This window comes from Mobula hypostoma, chromosome 19 (assembly GCF_963921235.1).
Source record: "Mobula hypostoma chromosome 19, sMobHyp1.1, whole genome shotgun sequence".
NCBI lineage: Eukaryota > Metazoa > Chordata > Chondrichthyes > Myliobatiformes > Myliobatidae > Mobula > Mobula hypostoma.
This window is the reverse complement of record NC_086115.1, coordinates 30,278,395-30,299,576: the sequence shown is the minus strand read 5'-3', so window position 1 is coordinate 30,299,576 and position 21,182 is coordinate 30,278,395. Positions and strand designations below refer to the sequence as shown.

Below are 21,182 nucleotides of genomic sequence, written 5' to 3'. Positions count from 1 at the left end.
ATTGGGACACATCGGGACCAGTGCATCTTGGTCCAATTAAGCAGCTGCCCACATTATCTGAAGGATCATGGAACTAGTTAAAAAGGTATAAAAAAGGCAAACTACCATTTAACTGAGTAACAAATTGTTACGTATTGTAACTTCAAAACATAAAACTAATCGAAAGAAAGGCATGGAGCTAGGAATAGTGTGTCTCCTTCGTTCTTCACTTTTAGTAAGGCACGTCTATATGATGTGGTGGCATAATGATGTATGCCATTCAGGTATTTAGTATATATAATCCATAATGAATTATTTGAACAAAGAATGGTTAATCAAACAATATATTTACAATATTGCTCAAACATAACTAAACTATGAAATACACAAAACAAATATATGTTTAAATGAAGTACAGAACAAATTAGAACACTACTAGTAATGCCCTGGTTAAGATTTCTACTGCTATGCTGTGAGGTATTTCTATTTTAGAGGTTTTCTGCAAAAGCAGTATGTCCTGTTGGTAAGAGTACACAGATATACAAATATTAGAAGAGAAATAAGAAAGAATAAAAAAATGTTACCTCAAACAGTCTAACAGGAGGGGGTCATCACTTCCCCGGCTACAGGTTGACTCATTATTGAGCCTAATGGCCGAGGGTGAGAATGACATCATATAGCGTTCCTTGGAGCAGCGCAGTTGTCTTGGTCCATTACTAAAAGTGCTCCTCTGTTCAGCCAAGGTGGCAAGCAGAGGGTGAAAAACATTGTCCACAATTGCCAGGATTTTCAGGAGAGTCCTTTGTTCAGTATGACTCCTATAATAGAGCCAGCCTTTTTAATCAGTTTATTGATCCTGTTGACATCACCCGTGTTGATGCCATTGCCTCAGCACACCACCGTATAGAAGATTGTACTTGTGACAACAGACTGCTAGAACACGTGATAGGAAGGCCTACATACTTCAAAGGATCTCAGTTTCCTTAGGAAGTAAAGGCAACTCATCTCTTCTTGTAAACAGCCTCTGTGTTGGTGCTCCACTCAAGTCTGTCATCCAGGTGCACCCCCAGGTACTTGTAGGTCCTCACCACAAACAGTGAAAGGGACCAGTGCAGGCTTAGTCTTCTTAAAGTCCTTCACCATCTCCTTTGTCTTACTGATGTTGAACTGCAGATGATTCAGCTTGCACCATTTGACAAAGTTCTCCTGTCCTCCCTACATACACCCAACTATTGCTGAGTCATCAGAGAATTTCTGCAGATGACATGACTCAGTGTTGTATCTAAAGTCTGACGTATACAGGGTAAACAGGAAGGAAGCCAATACAGTCCTCTGTGGTGCCCCAGGGATTAATTAAATTAATTAAAGATAATTAAATTTAAGGTATTTTAATGAAAATACATTTACTTGTATTTATATGTAAATTTTATTAAATCAATATAATTAATATTTGTTTCACTTCATGAGACAGAGGGCAGTGCCAAAGATAAAGACTTTTTAAAAGAAGTATTTGGGGTTTTAGCAGAGAGCAGTACAATCTCAGTCAAGGGTTTCCAAAACAAGAAGGTGCCAGTGACCAATGTGACCAATGACAACATCCTGCAGATAATTCAGGAAACTACTTTTTCTTGGTTTACATATGCTTCTTCTACTAAACTGCATGTGACTGGAGCCTGCAATTTACACTTGATGATATGCTTTAGGGCTGACTGAGCGATCTAGCGCTTTTGGTGTCTCTGGGGGAATTCAGCGAGGTTGAGAGCGGAGTGTGCGGTCTAAAGGCAGAGCACGAATCCATGATCGGCTCCGATACTTCTCGCTGATCAAAACATTGAGCAAGAGTGAAATCAACGAGGATGAGAGCTGAAGGCGAGCAGGTGTTCAGTGCCATCTGCTTGTGTTTGACCAGTCTCCCTCTCCCTCTCACACAATGCTGCCAGAGGAAGGTGCAGGAGTCTTGGATCCTATTTTGCAAGGTATGATCAGGGTGGTTCACCGTGGTGAACTCTTTTTTGCAGGACTCTGCGGTGCATGTTACACGTTTCTGGATTCTGTTTATTCTTTTTGACGCATGTGTGATTTGTTCTATTTTTTAACTGTTGGGTGTTTGATGTTTTCTTTGAACAAGTTCCATGGTGTTTCTTTGTTTTTGTGGCTGCCTGCAGGAGTTTGAATCTCAGTGTTGTATACTGTATACACACTTTGATAATAAATGTACTTTGAATCTTTGAGCAAAAGATTTCTATCTGAAGAACTCTGCACAAATTTATAGAGTTGTAAAGATATGAGAAGAGTTAAAAGGACATTTTAACTCATGAGGTAATAAAATGGTGATGTTGATTTGGTCATATACAAGAGTCTGACTGAGATGCAGTAGTGGATGAGATTCAGCAGTTTCCCTAATCCAACAGATACGAAGTTCCTACTGCTGATTGCAAGAACTGCAGGGGAAATGGGATGTTGTACTCAGTATTATTCAAGTTATAGAGCTAAAGGAATCTGGTAGTGACACTGTCCAGAATATAAGAAAAAGGAGCTTAACAGGGGAATATTGTCCCCTCAAGCCCGCTCCACCATTCAACAACATAATGGCTGATCATCTGCTTTGTTCACTTTCATGCCTGATTCTCACATGCTTCAACCCCCTGCAATGCCTGTCCAGTGGTAGAGTTAAGGATATCCTGCAGTTGACAAAAAGTTTAGAAAAGAACGCAAAGGATCAATTTACTCTGAGCAACGTCGGAGAGTCCTTTATGAGAGCTTGACGAGTGACTTCTAGTTGACTACCCAAATCATAGACAATTTGCAGCAGACCAAAGCAGACTAAATGTAAGGCTGGAAACATGACTGGAAGTGGAATTATAATTGATGGAAGTGATATGGGAAGCAAGAGTTTCTTGGAAAATTAAGTCATAGTTATCTGGGGTGCAGCCATAATTGAGCATCTTAGAATAACCATGTTTTAATATCACTGCTCCTTGAGTAGGCTGGAAACCCCACCCAGGCTTATTCTCTCATTTACATTTTCCTTTTCAATGTAACAATAATAACTCATCACACATCACCTGACACTTCTCATATCCACTTTCTCAAATCAGCCATCTCCCCACTATGCCATAGCCCAACCAAAGCCATCCCTGACTCCCCAATTATTGATAATCATCAGGTCAGAAAATGACCACTGATTCACTAATTTGCTCTCCACAGAGTTCAACTAGTCCTGTTGCTTCTTCTGCTCAAGCCTTGGCTCCAACTTCTTAATTTGACCATCTAACCAAGAAACCATCACCATGGCTTTCCCTATTTGTGACTCCACCTGAGGTCTCAACTTCCCAATTTGAGCCCAACAATACAGCCTTGATCAGTCCCTTGCACCAGGCAACAAATGGTTTATCACATGTCCTCCCAATCACCTGTGTATTTCTAGGGCATAAAATTTACCGGCAGCAATAAAGTACTAATGACAAGGTCACAGCAGGGCAACATTGAGAGTGCCCTAAGAGATTGCACAGAGAACATATAATAAGTTCAATGAATTAACGAATGGAGACAAAGGCTACCCGAGTTCACGAGTAATTCGAGTTGGACATAGATGTTTGAGGTACTAGATCTTCAGTAAATGTTGGCGAACGTAGGAAGTGAGATGGTTCTGAAATGAAAGAATGAGATAGAAACATAGAAACATAGAAAATAGGTGCAGGAGTAGGCCATTCGGCCCTTCGAGCCTGCACCGCCATTTATTATGATCATGGCTGATCATCCAACTCAGAACCCCGCCCCAGCCTTCCCTCCATACCCACTGACCCCCGTAGCCACAAGGGCCATATCTAACTCCCTCTTAAATATAACCAATGAACTGGCCTCAACAGTTTCCTGTGGCAGAGAATTCCACAGATTCACCACTCTCTGTGTGAAGAAGTTTTTCCTAATCTCGGTCCTAAAAGGCTTCCCCTCTATCCTCAAACTGTGACCCCTCGTTCTGGACTTCCCCAACATCGGGAACAATCTTCCTGCATCTAGCCTGTCCAATCCCTTTAGGATCTTATACGTTTCAATCAGATCCCCCCTCAATCTTCTAAATTCCAACGAGTACAAGCCCATTTCATCCAGTCTTTCTTCATATGAAAGTCCTGCCATCCCAGGAATCAATCTGTGAACCTTCTTTGTACTCCCTCTATGGCAAAGATGTCTTTCCTCAGATTAGGGGACCAAAACTGCACACAATACTCCAGGTGTGGTCTCACCAAGGCCTTGTACAACTGCAGTAGTACCTCCCTGCTCCTGTACTCGAATCCTCTCGCTATAAATGCCAGCATACCATTCGCCTTTTTCACCGCCTGCTGTACTTGCATGCCCACTTTCAATGACTGGTGTATAATGACACCCAGGTCTCGTTGCACCTCCCCTTTTCCTAATCAGCCACCATTCAGATAATAATCTGTTTTCCTATTTTTGCCACCAAAGTGGATAACTTCACATTTATCCACATTAAATTGCATCTGCCATGAATTTGCCCACTCACCCAACCTATCCAAGTGACTCTGTATCCTCTTAGCATCCTCCTCACTGCTAACACTGCCACCCAGCTTCGGGTCATCCGCAAACTTGGAGATGCTGCATTTAATTCCCTCATCCAAGTCATTAATATATATTGTAAACAACTGGGGTCCCAGCACTGAGCCTTGCGGTACCCCCCTAGTCACCGCCTGCCATTCTGAAAAGGTCCCGTTTATTCCCACTCTTTGCTTCCTGTCTGCTAACCAATTCTCCACCCACACCAATACCTTACCCCCAATACCGTGTGCTTTAAGTTTGCACACTAATCTCCTGTGTGGGACCTTGTCAAAAGCCTTTTGAAAATCCAAATATACCACATCCACTGGTTCTCCCCTATCCACTCTACTAGTTACATCCTCAAAAAATTCTATGAGATTCGTCAGACATGATTTTCCTTTCACAAATCCATGCTGACTTTGTCCGATCATTTCACCGCTTTCCAAATGTGCTGTTATCACATCCTTGATAACTGACTCCAGCAGTTTCCCCACCACCGACGTTAGGCTAACCAGTCTATAATTCCCCGGTTTCTCTCTCCCTCCTTTTTTAAAAAGTGGGGTTACATTAGCCACCCTCCAATCCTCAGGAACTAGTCCAGAATCTAACGAGTTTTGAAAAATTATCACTAATGCATCCACTATTTCTTGGACTACTTCCTTAAGCACTCTCGGATGCAGACCATCTGGCCCTGGGGATTTATCTGTCTTCAATTCCTTCAATTTACCTAACACCACTTCCCTACTAACATGTATTTCGCTCAGTTCCTCCATCCCACTGGACCCTCTGTCCCTTACTATTTCTGGAAGATTATTTATGTCCTCCTTAGTGAAGACAGAACCAAAGTAATTATTCAATTGGTCTGCCATGTCCTTGCTCGCCATAACCAATTCACCTGTTTCTGTCTGCAGGGGACCTACATTTGTCTTTACCAGTCTTTTCCTTTTTACATATCTATAAAAGCTTTTACAGTCCGTTTTTATGTTCCCTGCCAGTTTTCTCTCATAATCTTTTTTCCCCTTCCTAATTAAGCCCTTTGTCCTCCTCTGCTGAACTCTGAATTTCTCCCAGTCCTCAGGTGAGCCACTTTCTCTGGCTAATTTGTATGCTTCTTCTTTGGAATTGATACTATCCCTAATTTCTCTTGTCAGCCACGGGTGCACTACCTTCCTTGATTTATTCTTTTGCCAAACTGGGATGAACAATTGTTGTAGTTCATCCATGCAACCTTTAAATGCTTGCCATTGCATATCCACCGTCAATCCTTTAAGTGTCATTTGCCAGTCTATCTTAGCTAATTCACGTCTCATACCTTCAAAGTCACCCCTCTTTAAGTTCAGAACCTTTGTTTCTGAATTAACTATGTCACTCTCCATCTTAATGAAGAATTCCACCATATTATGGTCACTCTTACCCAAGGGGCCTCTCACGACAAGATCGCTAATTAACCCTTCCTCATTGCTCAAAACCCAGTCCAGAATAGCCTGCTCTCTACAGATGAAGGCAAAAAACAAAAAGGCTCAAAATAGGTTCGATATGGGGAGTTACAAAATAAGAAAAGACTGAAGGAGGTATGTTATGAACTATTTAACAGTAATCGTAGCATTAGACTGAGCAGAAAATCAGAGGAGCGCACTGTATAAAACGTACATTGCAATGACCTGGGGCAGAGTAGGTAACTATCAAAATTAGGCTGGAAAGTGCATTAGTAAAATGCTTTAAGACACTTTTCTATAATAATGTAGAGCAATCAAGAAAGGAGAGAACTATTTTAGATTGAATATTTATGTAATAAGATGGCGTTAATTAGCAGTCTTATTGTAAAAGATCCTTTTGGAAAGAATCATAGAATTTTCATATTAATCTTATAATATTAATGTTATTGCATATTAATATAAATTAATTTAAAACAAAAATGATTTCTGAGGTTTCAGAACTGTTAATTAGATTAGAAAATTACATTAAAATGATGCTGGTACAGAAAAGCAATGAAAATTCTAAAATTTCTCAATGAGTATGGAGCCTTTAATGAAAATATATTACTACGTGTAATTGAAGGAATTAAGGATTGTATTAGATTAAAAGAAGAATCTCAAATGTGACTAAGGACTGAATTGGTTGATTGCAAAAATTAACAACCAAGTAATTAGAAGAAAGAGGAATACTTAATGAGAATAAACTAACAAGACAGACTAAAAGGATTCCAAAGGCTTTTGTAAGTAGACAACAATGCATAATTTCCTGGGTGACACAGACAGAAGAAATTATATAGAGGAATAAGAAACTAGCAGAGATGTTAAACAAATATTTTGACTCTCTCTTTACAGAAGAGAGTTCGTAACTGGAATTTTTGTGTAACCAAAGGTCTAATGAGTCTGTAAAACATCAAGTAATTCATATTAATGAAGAGCAATTACTGGAATAATTAACAGGACTAAAATCTGACAGATTCCCTTACCTGAAGGGCAGAGGTGTTGAGGTTCATGAACAGTCTCTATGGTTTGAAAATTAATAACTGTAACCTCACTGTTTGAGGAAACAAGGAAGAGTAAAAAAGAGGAACTTTAGGCCAGTTAGCCTGACATCAGAAGCAGGGATAATAATAGGACCTATTATTAATGCCCTGGTAACAGGATTTAGAAATTCACAACATGTTTAGACTGAATTAACATGGTTTTATGAAATCTTGCATTTTGTTTTTTTTTAGGATTTTTGAATGCTGAACTAATGAAATAATAAAAAGAGAACCATGGATGAGCCTTGAATTTTCAGAAGACTTGAGACACATTTGATCTGATCACCTTGGGGTAACACTTCCCTATTTGAAAAAAAAAACTTTTAATGCATTATATTTAACTTTCATGGTGGTTAATTGATGTTACTCACAAATTACCAAAATTTGTGAGTTTGACAGCATGTTATTTAAAATCAAACTTTTAGGTGACACAGTGGAACATAGAACATTACTGCACAGTACAGGGCCTTTGGCCCACGATGCTACGCTGACTTTTGAAAATTAATCTTAAAATCAATCTAATCTATCTCTCCTACATAGCCCTCCATTTTTCTATCATCTGTGTGCCTGTCTAAGAGTTTCTTAAATGTCCCTAATGTATCTGCCTCTACCACCACCTTCAACAGGGCGTTCCACGGACCCACCTCTCTCTACATAAAAGGTATTATTCAATAACAATTTTTATTTTTTATTCCCACCATCATAAGAGTTAAAACCCTGTTTCTGCACTGATGAACCCACAGCAGATACACAACTGATAAATTTACCTACTTCAGCCTATGCGATTGAAATGACTGAAGCCACTGTACACACTCCCAACACAAACCCATGCCCTGCCTCTGACAATATGCTTACGCAAGACTCTACTTGCAATATATTTGTATCATACTAATACTGCCATATAAACTGCAAAATCTTCCATTTTGTCACCTGCTGCTGAACCTTTCACCCCTGTCTTTTGTACTTCTCAACTAACTTGCGGTGTTTTTCTGATCAGGCTTTCATCTTTCATCCTCTGTAGAATTAATCGTCTTTAGAATTCTTCTACCGCCATCCTAACAGAGTCCCATCAGTACATCACTTTACTGCTTTTTCTCTGCTCTGACTCCCGGTTGAGCAATAACTTGATCCTAAAATTCCATAATTCCTACCCAAATCCTTTCAAGATCTTTTCCCTTCCTCACTCCATTATAAGTGATCATGTTTTGCTCCTGATCTCCAGAACTTTCATCAAAAATCTCTCCTTTCTATCTCATTTGTCCTTCAGAAGTCCTCAAAGGCTTGCTTCCAAACACAAGCGTTTACTTATTGCTCTTAATATTGGCCAATGTGGTTTGCTATCACATTCTATTTGTTAATGTTATCATGAACTATATTTCACTTTGGTACATGTGCTTTAAATAAGCAAAACCTTCCTTTTGAGAGCAGGGAATGCATAATTTTGACAAGACTTTAAGAAGTATCTTGACTTTGTTAAGTGGAAGCAAGACAACAAGATTATTCCTATTAGGAAATCCATAAGGTTTACTTCATGCTTTTACTGCCTAATCATAGCCTGATTCTGAGTTCCACCACCGGAAGTTTTGACAGCATGAATCTTCCCAGCAAGATTTTAAAACTAGAACTTTTTACAAAGGCATTTACTGGCACATGTGGAACTGACAACACAAAAGTAAACATATTGCTACTTGCTATTAGTTATGTATGAATGGCAAATTCAAATTCAGACAAGTAACAGATGTGCAGTTAAATAAGGATATCCATTTCCACTTACCTCTGAGTAATGTTGAAAACCTGCTGTGGATCTCCATTTATAATACGATAAGTGACTGGATCTCTCTCACGATCTGTGGCCTAAATATATAAAATGGAAGCAGCGTTATAATTCAATAAGTAAAGGCTATTAACTAAACAAACCATTAATCTGAAATTTTTGAAACCTTTGGAATGTATTTTCTTGTGCTGTTACATTGCATTAATTGTATTAAAGCTATGATACTCTTTACTTAGTAATTCCTGATTACTGTTAGAATCACATTTTAATTAAGTTCAACAATTTCAGGCTTCCTTGGTGTGTGATTGTGCAATTGAACTTGAACACTTGAATTGTCTACTATAGAAAACAAGGCCATTAATCTTCAGGAAAAGGACTGTACAGAAAGACTTACAAGAAACTGTATAGAGTGAGAATATGTATGTCAGTGAGAAGGATATGTCAAAGCACAGTTTAACATCTCCACTGAAATAATGGAAAGTGCACAAGAAACAATTAAACATTTATCAGCTAATATTACACAGTCATTTCAGAATCTCTAATGAACTCTCCATTGAGTATTTCACTGAGCATGCAGTTATTACCACAAATCATAAAATTTGATAGCCACTCCCTAATCAGATGTTTCTGGCAAGAGCAGCACTTAAAACAAAGCCAAGAGAGGAAGTTATTGATTAACAGTACCTAATCAAATGGCTCCATGGAAAATATGTAGGCTTGTTATTTTCTCATCACAATTTCTCACTGGTTTGGATCAAGTTGGCCTCAGTTTGCATCGTGTTAGCCTCTTGTAGGATATCTTTGCTACCTTCTGCAACAGCATAACCTCTAGGATCCTGCTGGCTGTGCTACTGCGATCATTCCATGAGACGGTAAGTTATTCCTGGAGTCAGTGTGGTCCACCATAGGATGGAAGAAGCTACAGCTCAGCCTACTGTGATAAACCTCTAACTGCTACGATTTCAAAAACATAAGAGATTCTGCAGATGCTGAAAGTCCAGAGTAACACACACAAAATGAAGGAGGAACTCAGCAGGTTATACAGCATCGATGTAAAGGAATAAACAGTCAATATTTCAGGCTGTGATCTTTCATCTGGACCTTCATTCTGATGATGGGTCTCAGTCTTAAACAACAATTCTTTATTCCTTTCCATAGATGCTGCCTGACCTGCTGGGTTCCTCCAGCATTTTGTATGTGTTACCCCGTGATTTAAAAAGAAATTTTCAATGTTTCTAAATGTTTCAAAATATCAAAGCATTTGGACAACAATAGAAGAATATTTATATAAATTAAAAGATTTAAAAAAAGTTAAAAATCCATTCACTTTAAACCTGTGTAAATTGATTAGTGTTACTAATTAAAATAAAGTAACACCTTTTTCAGTTGAAGTTGCATTCAAATGAATAGGTTGTGTTATTGATGTTAAGCAGAGGGGTCAGGTAATCAATGTGTCTAACCCATTCAGTCACTTCCTTACAGAATAGTTACTGCACTTAGTTCTGAATCCATCAGCGGAACAAGATGTCTAATGTGCCACCCTGCCACATTCAGTTTCCATATTTCCAGGGCGCAGGTGTGGAAAACTGGAATCCATCCCCAAGATATGGATGCAACAGCTGAAGCAACTTGACCTGTTGAGTTTTGACCAGTTTTTAGAAATTATCGAATTTTAGGACTGCTGAAGAGATGTGCAAAATTCATCAGCCAGGCAACAGAGTTCAGCAAATTCTCCAAGTCTTGGTAATGTACTAGTGAATGTTTGCACAAACACTGATAATTTCAGAGAAGACAGTGAATGCTGGAAATTTGAAACCATTATTGAAAATACCCTAATTATTCAGCAGGTCAGACAGCAGCATGTAGAGAAAAGGAGTCAGCATTTCAGCTCGATGACTCTTCATCAGAGCTTATCCAGAATGAACTTCCTGTCTCTTTCACTGGATTCTACATGGCCTGTTAAGTTCTTTAAGAATTTTCTGACAATACTACCCAGGTAGCAAGGTTCCTGAGTTATCAGTGATGGTGTTAGTGTAAAGCCAGCCTATCCTTTCAGTGAATACCATATTTGGGGTACGATTTCAAGCCTAATGAAGCAAAATGTGACTGAAAAACTTGACACCATTGCTGTTGTTGTTCAGTTGAGGGGAGGAAGAGGTTAATGTTTTCCAATATTTCCACTCCTTCTCTCTGACAATCAGCAAATTGTCAACTAAACCCTAAATATCCATGCGTAGCAAGTGAAGCAGTTGCAGTAATTAACATCCTACCCGTGTGCCAGGCTCTAATGACGTGTTTGTCTTTATTGTAAAGAGAACAAGGTTAGAAAGTCTACCCACAACTATACAGGTTATTGGTGAGATCACACCTGGACTACTGTGTACAATTAAAGGAGGGATAGACTGGGATTAGAGATAGTTCAAAGAATACAAGTATATTACGAGGAAAAGATGAAAAGGGAGCACTATCCTTCCTCTGTTCCTTTTGAGGGTGAAGCTCAGCTTCATTTAGATGCAATGATGTTCGTTCCGGTGAGATTAATGCAACCAGTCCTCCCTTTGTCAGTAATGCCACTTTGAAAGGGAAGAAAACTTCATGTGAAAGGAGGTTAGTGGTTTTGCCAGCTGCCTAGATGTTGTCTAATTTGTGCAAAAGAGAATATGGCATTTTGGTAACTGGTTTTCATAGACAGTATTTGTAGCATTCCATGACAACTCAGTATTTGAGAACAATATCCTTTTCTATTCATCTGTAATAAAATCAGAAATGGATTGGACAGCTTACTCTGCCTATACTATTTCTTTGAAAGCCCTTCTTCATCCCCTTTCTTTTTTCTGCCACACAGCCTCTGACATGTCCCCACTATGATTTATCCAATTCCATTTTCATTTTTAAAAATAAAACACACTGTCCTATTCACGAGATCTCCCTCCCATCCCCATCACTCCTATATCATACACACTCCACAGACTCATAGATTGCTGTATGAGTGTGGTCGGCAACATCTAGTATCCATGGAAAGTTGCCAAAGAGAGGAAGTGAAAAGCCTGTCTTATCCTTCTTTTCCTGTTGCTAAGGAGACGTGTAAATGGTTGCATAAGAAAATAGATAGTCTGTTACATTTCTGGACTGTCAATTAGCTGAAGAAAATGTGTTCCCAAAGGGCATCAAAAAGGCTCTGCTGACTGGAAGTTCAAAACTACTTCGGGTTCAACACCAAGTCTAATTGCTCACTGTGCCTGCAGTCTCCATTGTAACAGTAGTCTATGTCAGTGATAAGCTTCCAGTTTAGTATCTTAGGCACATTGACCCTGCAGTGGTGACTGTGATGGGAGTGTGATCTGTCTGCCCTTGAGAGACCCTGACTGTCAATAATTCTGTCAGTTCTGGCATTTGAAAGATTGGTGCTAGCTGTTCTACCACTCTGTCCTCTTCTGCCACTCACCCACAGCCCCAAGCCTCATCCATCCTGATGTAATCCAGCAAAATAAAATGCAAAGGGGAACAAACTGCTGTGGAAGTTTCAATGGCACCCGTTCATAATCAACGCTGGTTTATAAAAAACATTTTTAAGAACATAAAACAATGTGTCTGAGTACAGGAATCTGCTTTTAATTGATTAATCTTTCACGGTCTAGCTACAATAAAAAAAAAGTAGCTCATAGGAAAAAATAAATTTTATTTTCCAACAAGTATGGCATAGAAACTGAAAATTTCAACACAGGCACAATTCGTTTAAAGTTTCCATAAACATTCATTATTAAATTCCAGTTAAAAGACCAGAGTAATCTTAGAGCTACATGACATCACCCCATTTCTCTCAAAGTTCATTAAACTTAATGCAATTCCTTCTCTTCTAGTTTCTACTGCATTGGTCTGGTTTCTGACCTACCTACATAGCTGAAGCAAGGCAGGTCAGAGATACTAATGACAAATTTGATAGTGGGAGTAATAATACCCATTCATCTTTCAATAGAATTTGACAGGGCAGCATTTAACGAAACCACTAGCTGCCAAACAAATCTATTCAGTTCACCAGGAAGGAAATTGACCATCATTACCCTATTCAGGACTCTAAATCTAAAAACAATCTAGTTGATTCAAGGTTGAGTCAGTTGCAAGGAAAACAAATACAATGATAGCATTCATTTCAAGAGGACTAAAATATAAAAGCAAGGTAGTACTGCTGAGGCTTTATAAAACAATGTCCAGAAAACATATGGAATATTGACACCAACTTTGGACCACATACCTAAGAAAGAATATGCCAGTTGCTGAGGGGGTCCAGAGGAAATCCACGAGAATGATCTCAGGAATGGAAGGCTAATGGATGAAAAGCATTTGATGTCTTTGGGCCTGCACACAAAGGAATTCAGAAAAACGAGGAAGGAATCTCATTGAAATCTACCAGATACTGAAAGGCCTGGACAGAGTGGACATAGAGCAGATATTTCCATTAGTAAGAGAGTTCAGAATCCAAGAGGGCAGGGTCAGAATAAAGGGACGTCTCTTTAAAACTAAGGTGAGGAGGGACTTTTTCAGCTAGAGGTTGGAAAATCTGTGGAAGCCAAGTTATTGGGTGTACTTTAGCATAAATGCATAGGTTCTTGGTTGATAGGGAGATTAAGAGTTGAACAGAAAGAGAGAGAACGGGGTGGAAAGAAATACCAGCCAAGATTGAATGGAGGAGCAGATGTAATGGGCTGTATAGCCTACTGTAATTCTGTTCTTATATATTAAGGTCTTATGATTTATTAGTTCTCCTCTGAAATGATCCAGGAAGCTATTCAACTTTAAAGACAAACAGATGAAGAAAATAAATGCTGGCCAATCCAATAAAATACACATCATATGAATAAGTTGAAAAAAATTCTATTCTAATACATTACCTTATAGAAGGAAAGTACTAGTGATGTAATTAAAACAAACTGTTGAAAATACTGGTCAGGCAGTAATTGCAAGGAGAGAAACAGTTAATATTTCAAGTCCGGGAACGCCTGAAGAGAGAAGTAAGGCTAATATTCAAATTCCATTGTCTGTTGCCACATTTGGGATAGGAAGAGATAAAATGTATGTTAAGATGAGGAGACAGTAGAAAGGCAAAGTGAATGCAGTGGAATCAAGATAGGTGACTACATGGCCAAGTGAAAAAACAAAAGTAGAAAGCATAAACTGAATACAGGGCAGGAAGCAGATCGAGCACAACACAAGAAAAGGTAAGACAATTAAAAATGGCAAAAAGGGCAAGTCTAAAGGGTTTATGTCCAAATGCATAAAGCATTCAATATAAGCTTGTTAAATTAATGGCACAGACAGAGGTGAATGGATATGATTTGATGGTCTTTACAGAAACGTCCATTCAAGTAGATTAAAACTGTAAACACATGCATGATTATTTCATTTGGAAGAATTGGTGGGGAGGAAAAGGTAGCAGAGTAGAACTGTTAGCATAAGGTGAAATAAGAATAGCTGTGAGAGACGATCCAGGCTCAGAAGATATTGGCTCCATTGGAGAGAAGGTAGAAAAACCAAGGGATGGAAGATACTGATAGGAGTAGGATGTAGACCTTCAAATAGTGGCCACACCATAGGAAAGGGTGCTGAATCGACAGATCCACAAGGGTGTAAAAATAGTGTAACAAAGATGGGAGTATTTATGGGTTAATTCAGTTGCAAACAATAGCTTTGAGAACAAATTCTCAAAGTGGGAGGAGAAGATGGCAGCACGCCACGCGTGCGCAGCTCTCCGGTGAAAAATGATGTTGTATCTGATAAATAGGGGCCGTGGACAATTCTGGTTGATGGAGAATGGATGTGAAAGCACAGAGGAACATCTGGAGAAATTTCTGAAATACCCATCCGCTGCTGTCGTTACTATGTGGTCGGGAATCTTTTGGAGGGTAGGCCTCAAAATCCCCGGCCTTGCCTGCTTTTGGCGACCGAGAAGGAGGTAGAATCGTTCAGTAGAGATGCCGCTCAGTACTCAGTGTCAGAGAGCTGATCAGAGCTCGAAGTTTTCGGATGACTCAGAGTCGGATTGTGGTCGGCATGGCAGGAAGAGTTTTTCTTCCTGCTCTCGTCTGCGTGAGATGTGGGACATTTGAGAAACTTTGAACTTTACTGTGCTCACGGACTTTCCTCATCAAGTTATGGTATTGTTACACTGTTTGTATCTATATGTATAATTATGTGGTTTTGTCAGTTTTTTTCAGTGTTGGTTTGTCCTGTGTTTTGTGATATCACACCGGAGGAAATAATGTATCATTTCTTAATGCATGCATTACTAAATGACAATAAAAGGGGACTACGTGTCTTCATAATCTAAAAAAAAATTCACAGAAGGTATTTCAAGATAGTTTCCCAGAGCAACAGGAAAAAGTCTCTGGCTACTCTCAATCTACGTCTCTTACCATCTTATATCACTCTAACAACCTGTCTCTCATACACCTTTGCTGCAAAGAGAAAAAAATCCGAGGTCACTTGGCCTATTCTCAGAAGACATGCCCTCCAATCCATTCTGCATCCAGGTAAGTCTCCTCTGCACCCTCTTTAAAGCTTCCACTCCCTTCCTATAAAGGAGCGACCAATGATAAGCAGGGCAGAAGTGCTGCAAGTGCCAGAATCTGATGTAATGACAATGATATTGAGAACAATTAGGGGAGAAATGAAGGTCAAATAGAACCAGATGAGGGAGTGGATCCAGTGGGTGAAGTGTGAGGGTAGAAGTTGGATGGAGCCAGGAGGGGAAGGGGGATGAAAATTGGTGATCGGGTGGTAGGAGTTTGAAAATGGGAACAAAAAGGGGATTACTGGAGGTGGATTGGAAGGAGGGAGGGAGGGAGAAGGACAGGCAGACAGACAGGTCAGTGTAGGAATAAGAAGGGGAGTTAAAATGACATGACATACAGTCGAGAGTTCGGGATAGCCTCTCTGTCCTAATATGGGGTCTCAATTTGACTCCACTGTTTATTTTTTGCACTAGATCTGTGGTCTATTGTGTCCCCTGACCAGCTGCGTATTTACAACACTCTGTTCTAATTAATGCTTGATTTAATTACTGCTTTTCTGTTTTAATTACTGCCTTCTATATTTCTTCCAAAACCCTGGTTCCTTCTCTACAATAAACCAGGTCAAAGATTCCTTTCACTCTCAATGGTGTCAAGCACCAAAACTACAGAATTATTCCTCACTACAAAACCAAGCCCAAGCATCATCAATGCAACCAAAAGCTAGTACGACTTCTACCGTTATGAGGGAACAGGAGCTGGCTCCTGCAGACCAACCATTTACTGAAATTTTGAACTCATTCAGACCTGGGATTGAAAGAAGTGTGGAGCTAGAGAAGAAGTGACTGCAGGGCTTGACATGGAGAATGGTGGAAGCTGAGATGAATAGCACATTTCTGTACGTCCTCAGCCAACCCATTCATGGCCAGTAACACTCCCTGGAAAAGGACAGATCATTATAGATTGTATTCATAACCACCACCAAAGAGCAGCATGAGCATGGGCAGCAGAAGTGGGAGCCAGCATTGCTTCTTGGGTATATCCATGCTTAAGCAAAGAGCCAGAGTTCTACTTACAATGTAACAATGGATGTTTCGCACACCGTTGAGCTCTGCTGAGAATGTGGCTCAGACTTAGTTGTTTACTAAGTTTGTACGCTTGGCTTTGAGGTCGAGTTAGGGTCCAGGAACAGGAATGTGGATGAGTTTGGGGTCAGGCTTCTACTCCGCACTCCACATTCGAAATCCGATAAGGTAGATGGGTGATGTCAGGCTGTCCTAGGTCAGTGGGCATCAGGAGGCACAAAGACTTGTCAATCAATGCGCCTGCAGTTCGGGATTCTGAATTTGGCTAGTTTGGGTGTTGATATTGAAAATTGAAGGCCAAAGGTTGATTGGAAGTCAGAAGTTCGAGGCCGATGGCCAATGTCTGGGGGCCTGTCCCAGAGCTGAAAGACAGTCTGTATGTGTGCGTGGGTGGGAGGTACGAAAGGGCTTATTTTGCTGTTGCTGTTCTGTTGCTTGTCATGTTCTATGCCATTGTGCTCTCTGCTGTCCTGCCGAGCATTGTGGGCATGCTATGTTGCCACTGGAATGTGTGGTGACACTTGTAGGCTGGTCCCGGTATGTGTTGGCTGTTAAGGCAAATGATGTATTTCACTATGTGTTTTGATATAAATGTGATAAAAAAAATCTGAATCTGAATTGTAAGCGTGTTCCCGGTTCCATTTCATCCCACATCACTCAGTGCACATACGCACACATACACAAACGTTTTATTGTGTATTCTAGTTGAGCCATATTCTAGTTATATTCTAGTTAAGCTCAGTAGCTAGAAAGCAGGTTTTACAAATTGGAACAAATGACCTTTTCACAATACCTTATCAAAGTTCAAAATAAATTTATTATTATCAAAATACGTATATGTTACCAACACTACCCTGAAATTCATTTTCTTGCAGGCATTCAAAATAGAACAAATAAATACAATAAAATCAGTGAACAACTACACACAAAGACTGACAACAACCAATGTGCAAAAAAAGATATCAGATGTGGGAGCAAAGGATTTAATATCTGGACAAACCAAGTCACAAAGTGAGGAACTGTTCCTCAAACTTACATAGAACATAGAACATAGAATAGTACAGCACAGTACAGGCCCTTCGGCCCACAATGTTGTGCCGACCCTCAAAACCTGCTTCCCATATAAGCCCCCACCTTAAATTCCTCCATATACCTGTCTAGTAGTCTCTTAAACTTCACTAGTGTATCTGCCTCCACCACTGATTCAGGCAGTGCATTCCATGCACCAACCACTCTCTGAGTAAAAAACCTTCCTCTAATATCCCACTTGAACTTCCCACCCCTTACCTTAAAGCCATGTCCTCTTGTATTGAGCAGTGGTGCCCTGGGGAAGAGGCGCTGGCTATCCACTCTATCTATTCCTCTTATTATCTTGTACACCTCTATCATGTCTCCTCTCATCCTCCTTCTCTCCAAAGAGTAAAACCCTAGCTCCCTTAACCCCTGATCATAATGCATACTTTCTAAACCAGGCAGCATCCTGGTAAATCTCCTCTGTACCCTTTCCAATGCTTCCACATCCTTCCTATAGTGAGGTGACCAGAACTGAACACAATACTCCAAGTGTGGCCTAACCAGAGTTTTATAGAGCTGCATCATTACATCGCGACTCTTAAACTCTATCCCTCGACTTATGAAAGCTAACACCCCATAAGCTTTCTTAACTACCCTATCCACCTGTGAGGCAACTTTCAGGGATCTGTGGACATGTACCCCGAGATCCCTCTGCTCCTCCACACTACCAAGTATCCTGCCATTTACTTTGTACTCTGCCTTGGAGTTTGTCCTTCCAAAGTGTACCACCTCACACTTCTGTGGGTTGAACTCCATCTGCCACTTCTCAGCCCACTTCTGCATCCTATCAATGTCTCTCTGCAATCTTTGACAATCCTCTGCACTATCTACAACACCACTAACCTTTGTGTCGTCTGCAAACTTGCCAACCCACCCTTCTACCCCAACATCCAGGCCGTTAATAAAAATCACAAAAAGTAGAGGTCCCAGAACAGATCCTTGTGGGACACCACTAGTCACAATCCTCTAATCTGAATGTACTCCCTCCACCACAACCCTCTGCCTTCTGCAGGCAAGCCAATTCTGAATCCACCTGGCCAAACTTCCCTGGATCCCATGCCTTCTAACTTTCTGAATAAGCCTACCGTGTGGAACCTTGTCAAATGCCTTACTAAAATCCATACAGATCACATCCACTGCACTACCCTCACCTATATGCATGGTCACCTCCTCAAAGAACTCTATCAGGCTTGTTAGACACGATCTGCCCTTCACAAAGCATTTTCAGAACACTGAACATTTTCAGAACAATGTAAGGCCTGGTGCCAGAGGTTGAGGGTGATGGGAGAATAAGTGATGGAGAAAATCAGACAATTTAATTGACAGAATAGAAGTATTATCAGGTCGTTCAAGCTGTGTTTGGTCTCCCCGGTCTGGTGAGGCTGCAGCAATGAACTACTGGATGTTTCTGCTCAATGTGAAGCAGTATTAACATCCAACAGTTCAGATTGTTCTACCACATACAGAAATTAATGGTGGTGGATATTTCTAACTACTGGTGACAGAATTCAGTATGTGAATATAAAAGACCAAGTTGAAGCATCTAAAATGGTAAATGTCTTTATTTCTGGTAGGCTTCTTCCTGAGAACCCTGCTATCAACAGGCCAGTCTTCAAAAACAATTCAATTCTCTTCACATAATATTAAGAAACAGTTCACTACACTGGATGCAAACAGGATCATTCAACCTCATAGTTATGCAGTAGTGCTTAAGATTTGCATCCCAGAAACAGTCATAAATCTAAGCAAATATTTGCAGACATATTCAAACAGTGTCATCCTGGGCAAGGTAGAAAATTACCCAGGAATGCCTTGAGCCAAAAATTACTTGCCCCAGGGTATTGCCTCAAAGAACACTTAGGGCAATGTTCTAGTACTGATATAAATAACCTCCCAGAACCCCAGCCATTTTTATTGTGGAAAATTTCTCCTGTACTTTCCTCATTTTCCCTCCTGCTCTCCACCAGTTATTTCAGTGCTCCTGATAGCTCAACTCAATTACATAGACTTTTGATGTTCACGAAGTTGCTTCCACTTCATTTCTGGAATTCAGCTCCTCTGTCAATGTTTTGATTCAAGAACATTCATCTCATGGTCCAACCAGAAGCCCTGGCTGAATGCAGAGTTCCATTCCCTACTAAGAGCCCAGGTCGCTGCCTTCAAGTCTGAGGACAGAATAGCTCTCAGAGCAGCCAACAGAAACCTCAACTTGCGCATCAAGAAATGAAGAGGGCAAAGACCACCTATGCACAAAAAATTCAGAAACATCTGTCTGATAATGATCCCTGTCATATATGGCTGGGTGCAAGGAAAACAGCATTGACTGGAACAGTATCAGCTCCCTCCGTTGCTCTAAACAACTTTTATGCACATCTCGATACACCACGATGCAATTGGGTGTTGGACTTCCTAACCAACAGACTTTAGATAATCAGGATGCACACCCACTCCTCCCTCCATATCATCCTGAACACGAGTGCCCGCCGGGCTGTTGCGAGCCCAGTGCTGTGCACTCTGCTCACAGGACTGCACGGCCAGACTCCTGAGTAATCTCATTGTCAAATTTGCGGATGACACGATGAGATGGCCAACAGAGTGGAAAAGCCCAAGGCGTGACGCTGGGCAAATAACCTCTTCCTGAATGTCAACAAGACAAAGCAGATGGTTATCAATTTCAGGAGAACTTGCACCACTCACCCCTCTTTACATCGGCGCCACAGCAGTGGAAACCCACTGCAAGGTTTCAAGCACCTGGCAGTACACATCTCGCATTACCTTTCATGGTCCTTGAACACATCCTACACAATTAGGAAAGTTGATCAACTCCTATGCTTTCCGAGGAGGGTGAGTAGAGTTTGACTATGCACATCTATACTCACGTCATTCTACAGATGCACAGTAGAAAGCATCCTAACAAACTACATCACTGCATGGCATGGAAACTGCACTGCGGTGGAAAGGAAGGCTCTACAACGGGTAGTCAGAACTCCCGAGCACATCACCGGCACCAGCCTACTTGCTACGTTATTATGTGAGTAGATAATAAAGAACATCATTTCCCAGTGTGCAGTGCAAGTAGTTCAACCAGAACCCGAAGTAATATTGGTGAATGGGGCACACACAGACACAGGCAGACATGCTCTTGGTGGGCTGAAGGCCCAGAGTAAAATATAGTTGAGCCTAAGCCATTCTGTAAATCTGTAAATAAAATAGTTCTAGCATTTTTATCCATGCAAGTTTGCCTTTGTTAAAGAACAAACGTAACATGGTGTCAGAAGTCGGCGTGAGGTCTAAATATGGAGTGTAACTGAGTATCGTGAGTGACCAAGAATGAAACACTAGGTTCTGACAAAGTGAAGCTGCCAACAAGAGAGCACCCCCTCCCGAAGTTCACCAAGAAATTGAGGTGAGAGATTAAGAACCCCTCAATAGATAACCTAAATCTTTCCGCAACTATGCAGTTTACCGGCAATCTAGCTGATAATTGGAAATGCTTTAAACAGAGATTCAACATATATCTAGTGGCAAGCAGAGCCGGTGGGGAGGAGGGAAAATTGAAAGCGTCTACCTTTCTACGAGTAATTGGCAATGGTGCTTTGGACATCCACAACAGCTTTCAAATTGATGAGATAGACTTAATGACACTCTAATGACAAAATTTGAGCAGTATTTTGTCCCAAGTAAACTTGTCACAT

The 21,182-nt window shown here is 40.5% G+C and overlaps 1 protein-coding gene across 1 annotated transcript in view; it reads right to left on the bottom strand.

Moving 5' to 3' along the window:
• Positions 1 to 21,182, bottom strand: part of pcdh15b (protocadherin-related 15b) — a 785,155-nt gene that overhangs the window by 409,951 nt on the left and 354,022 nt on the right. The window contains exon 15 of the mRNA XM_063072091.1: positions 8,823 to 8,902. Within this exon, the coding sequence (XP_062928161.1) occupies positions 8,823 to 8,902 (80 nt within the window). The remainder of the gene's footprint in view (positions 1 to 8,822; positions 8,903 to 21,182) is intronic.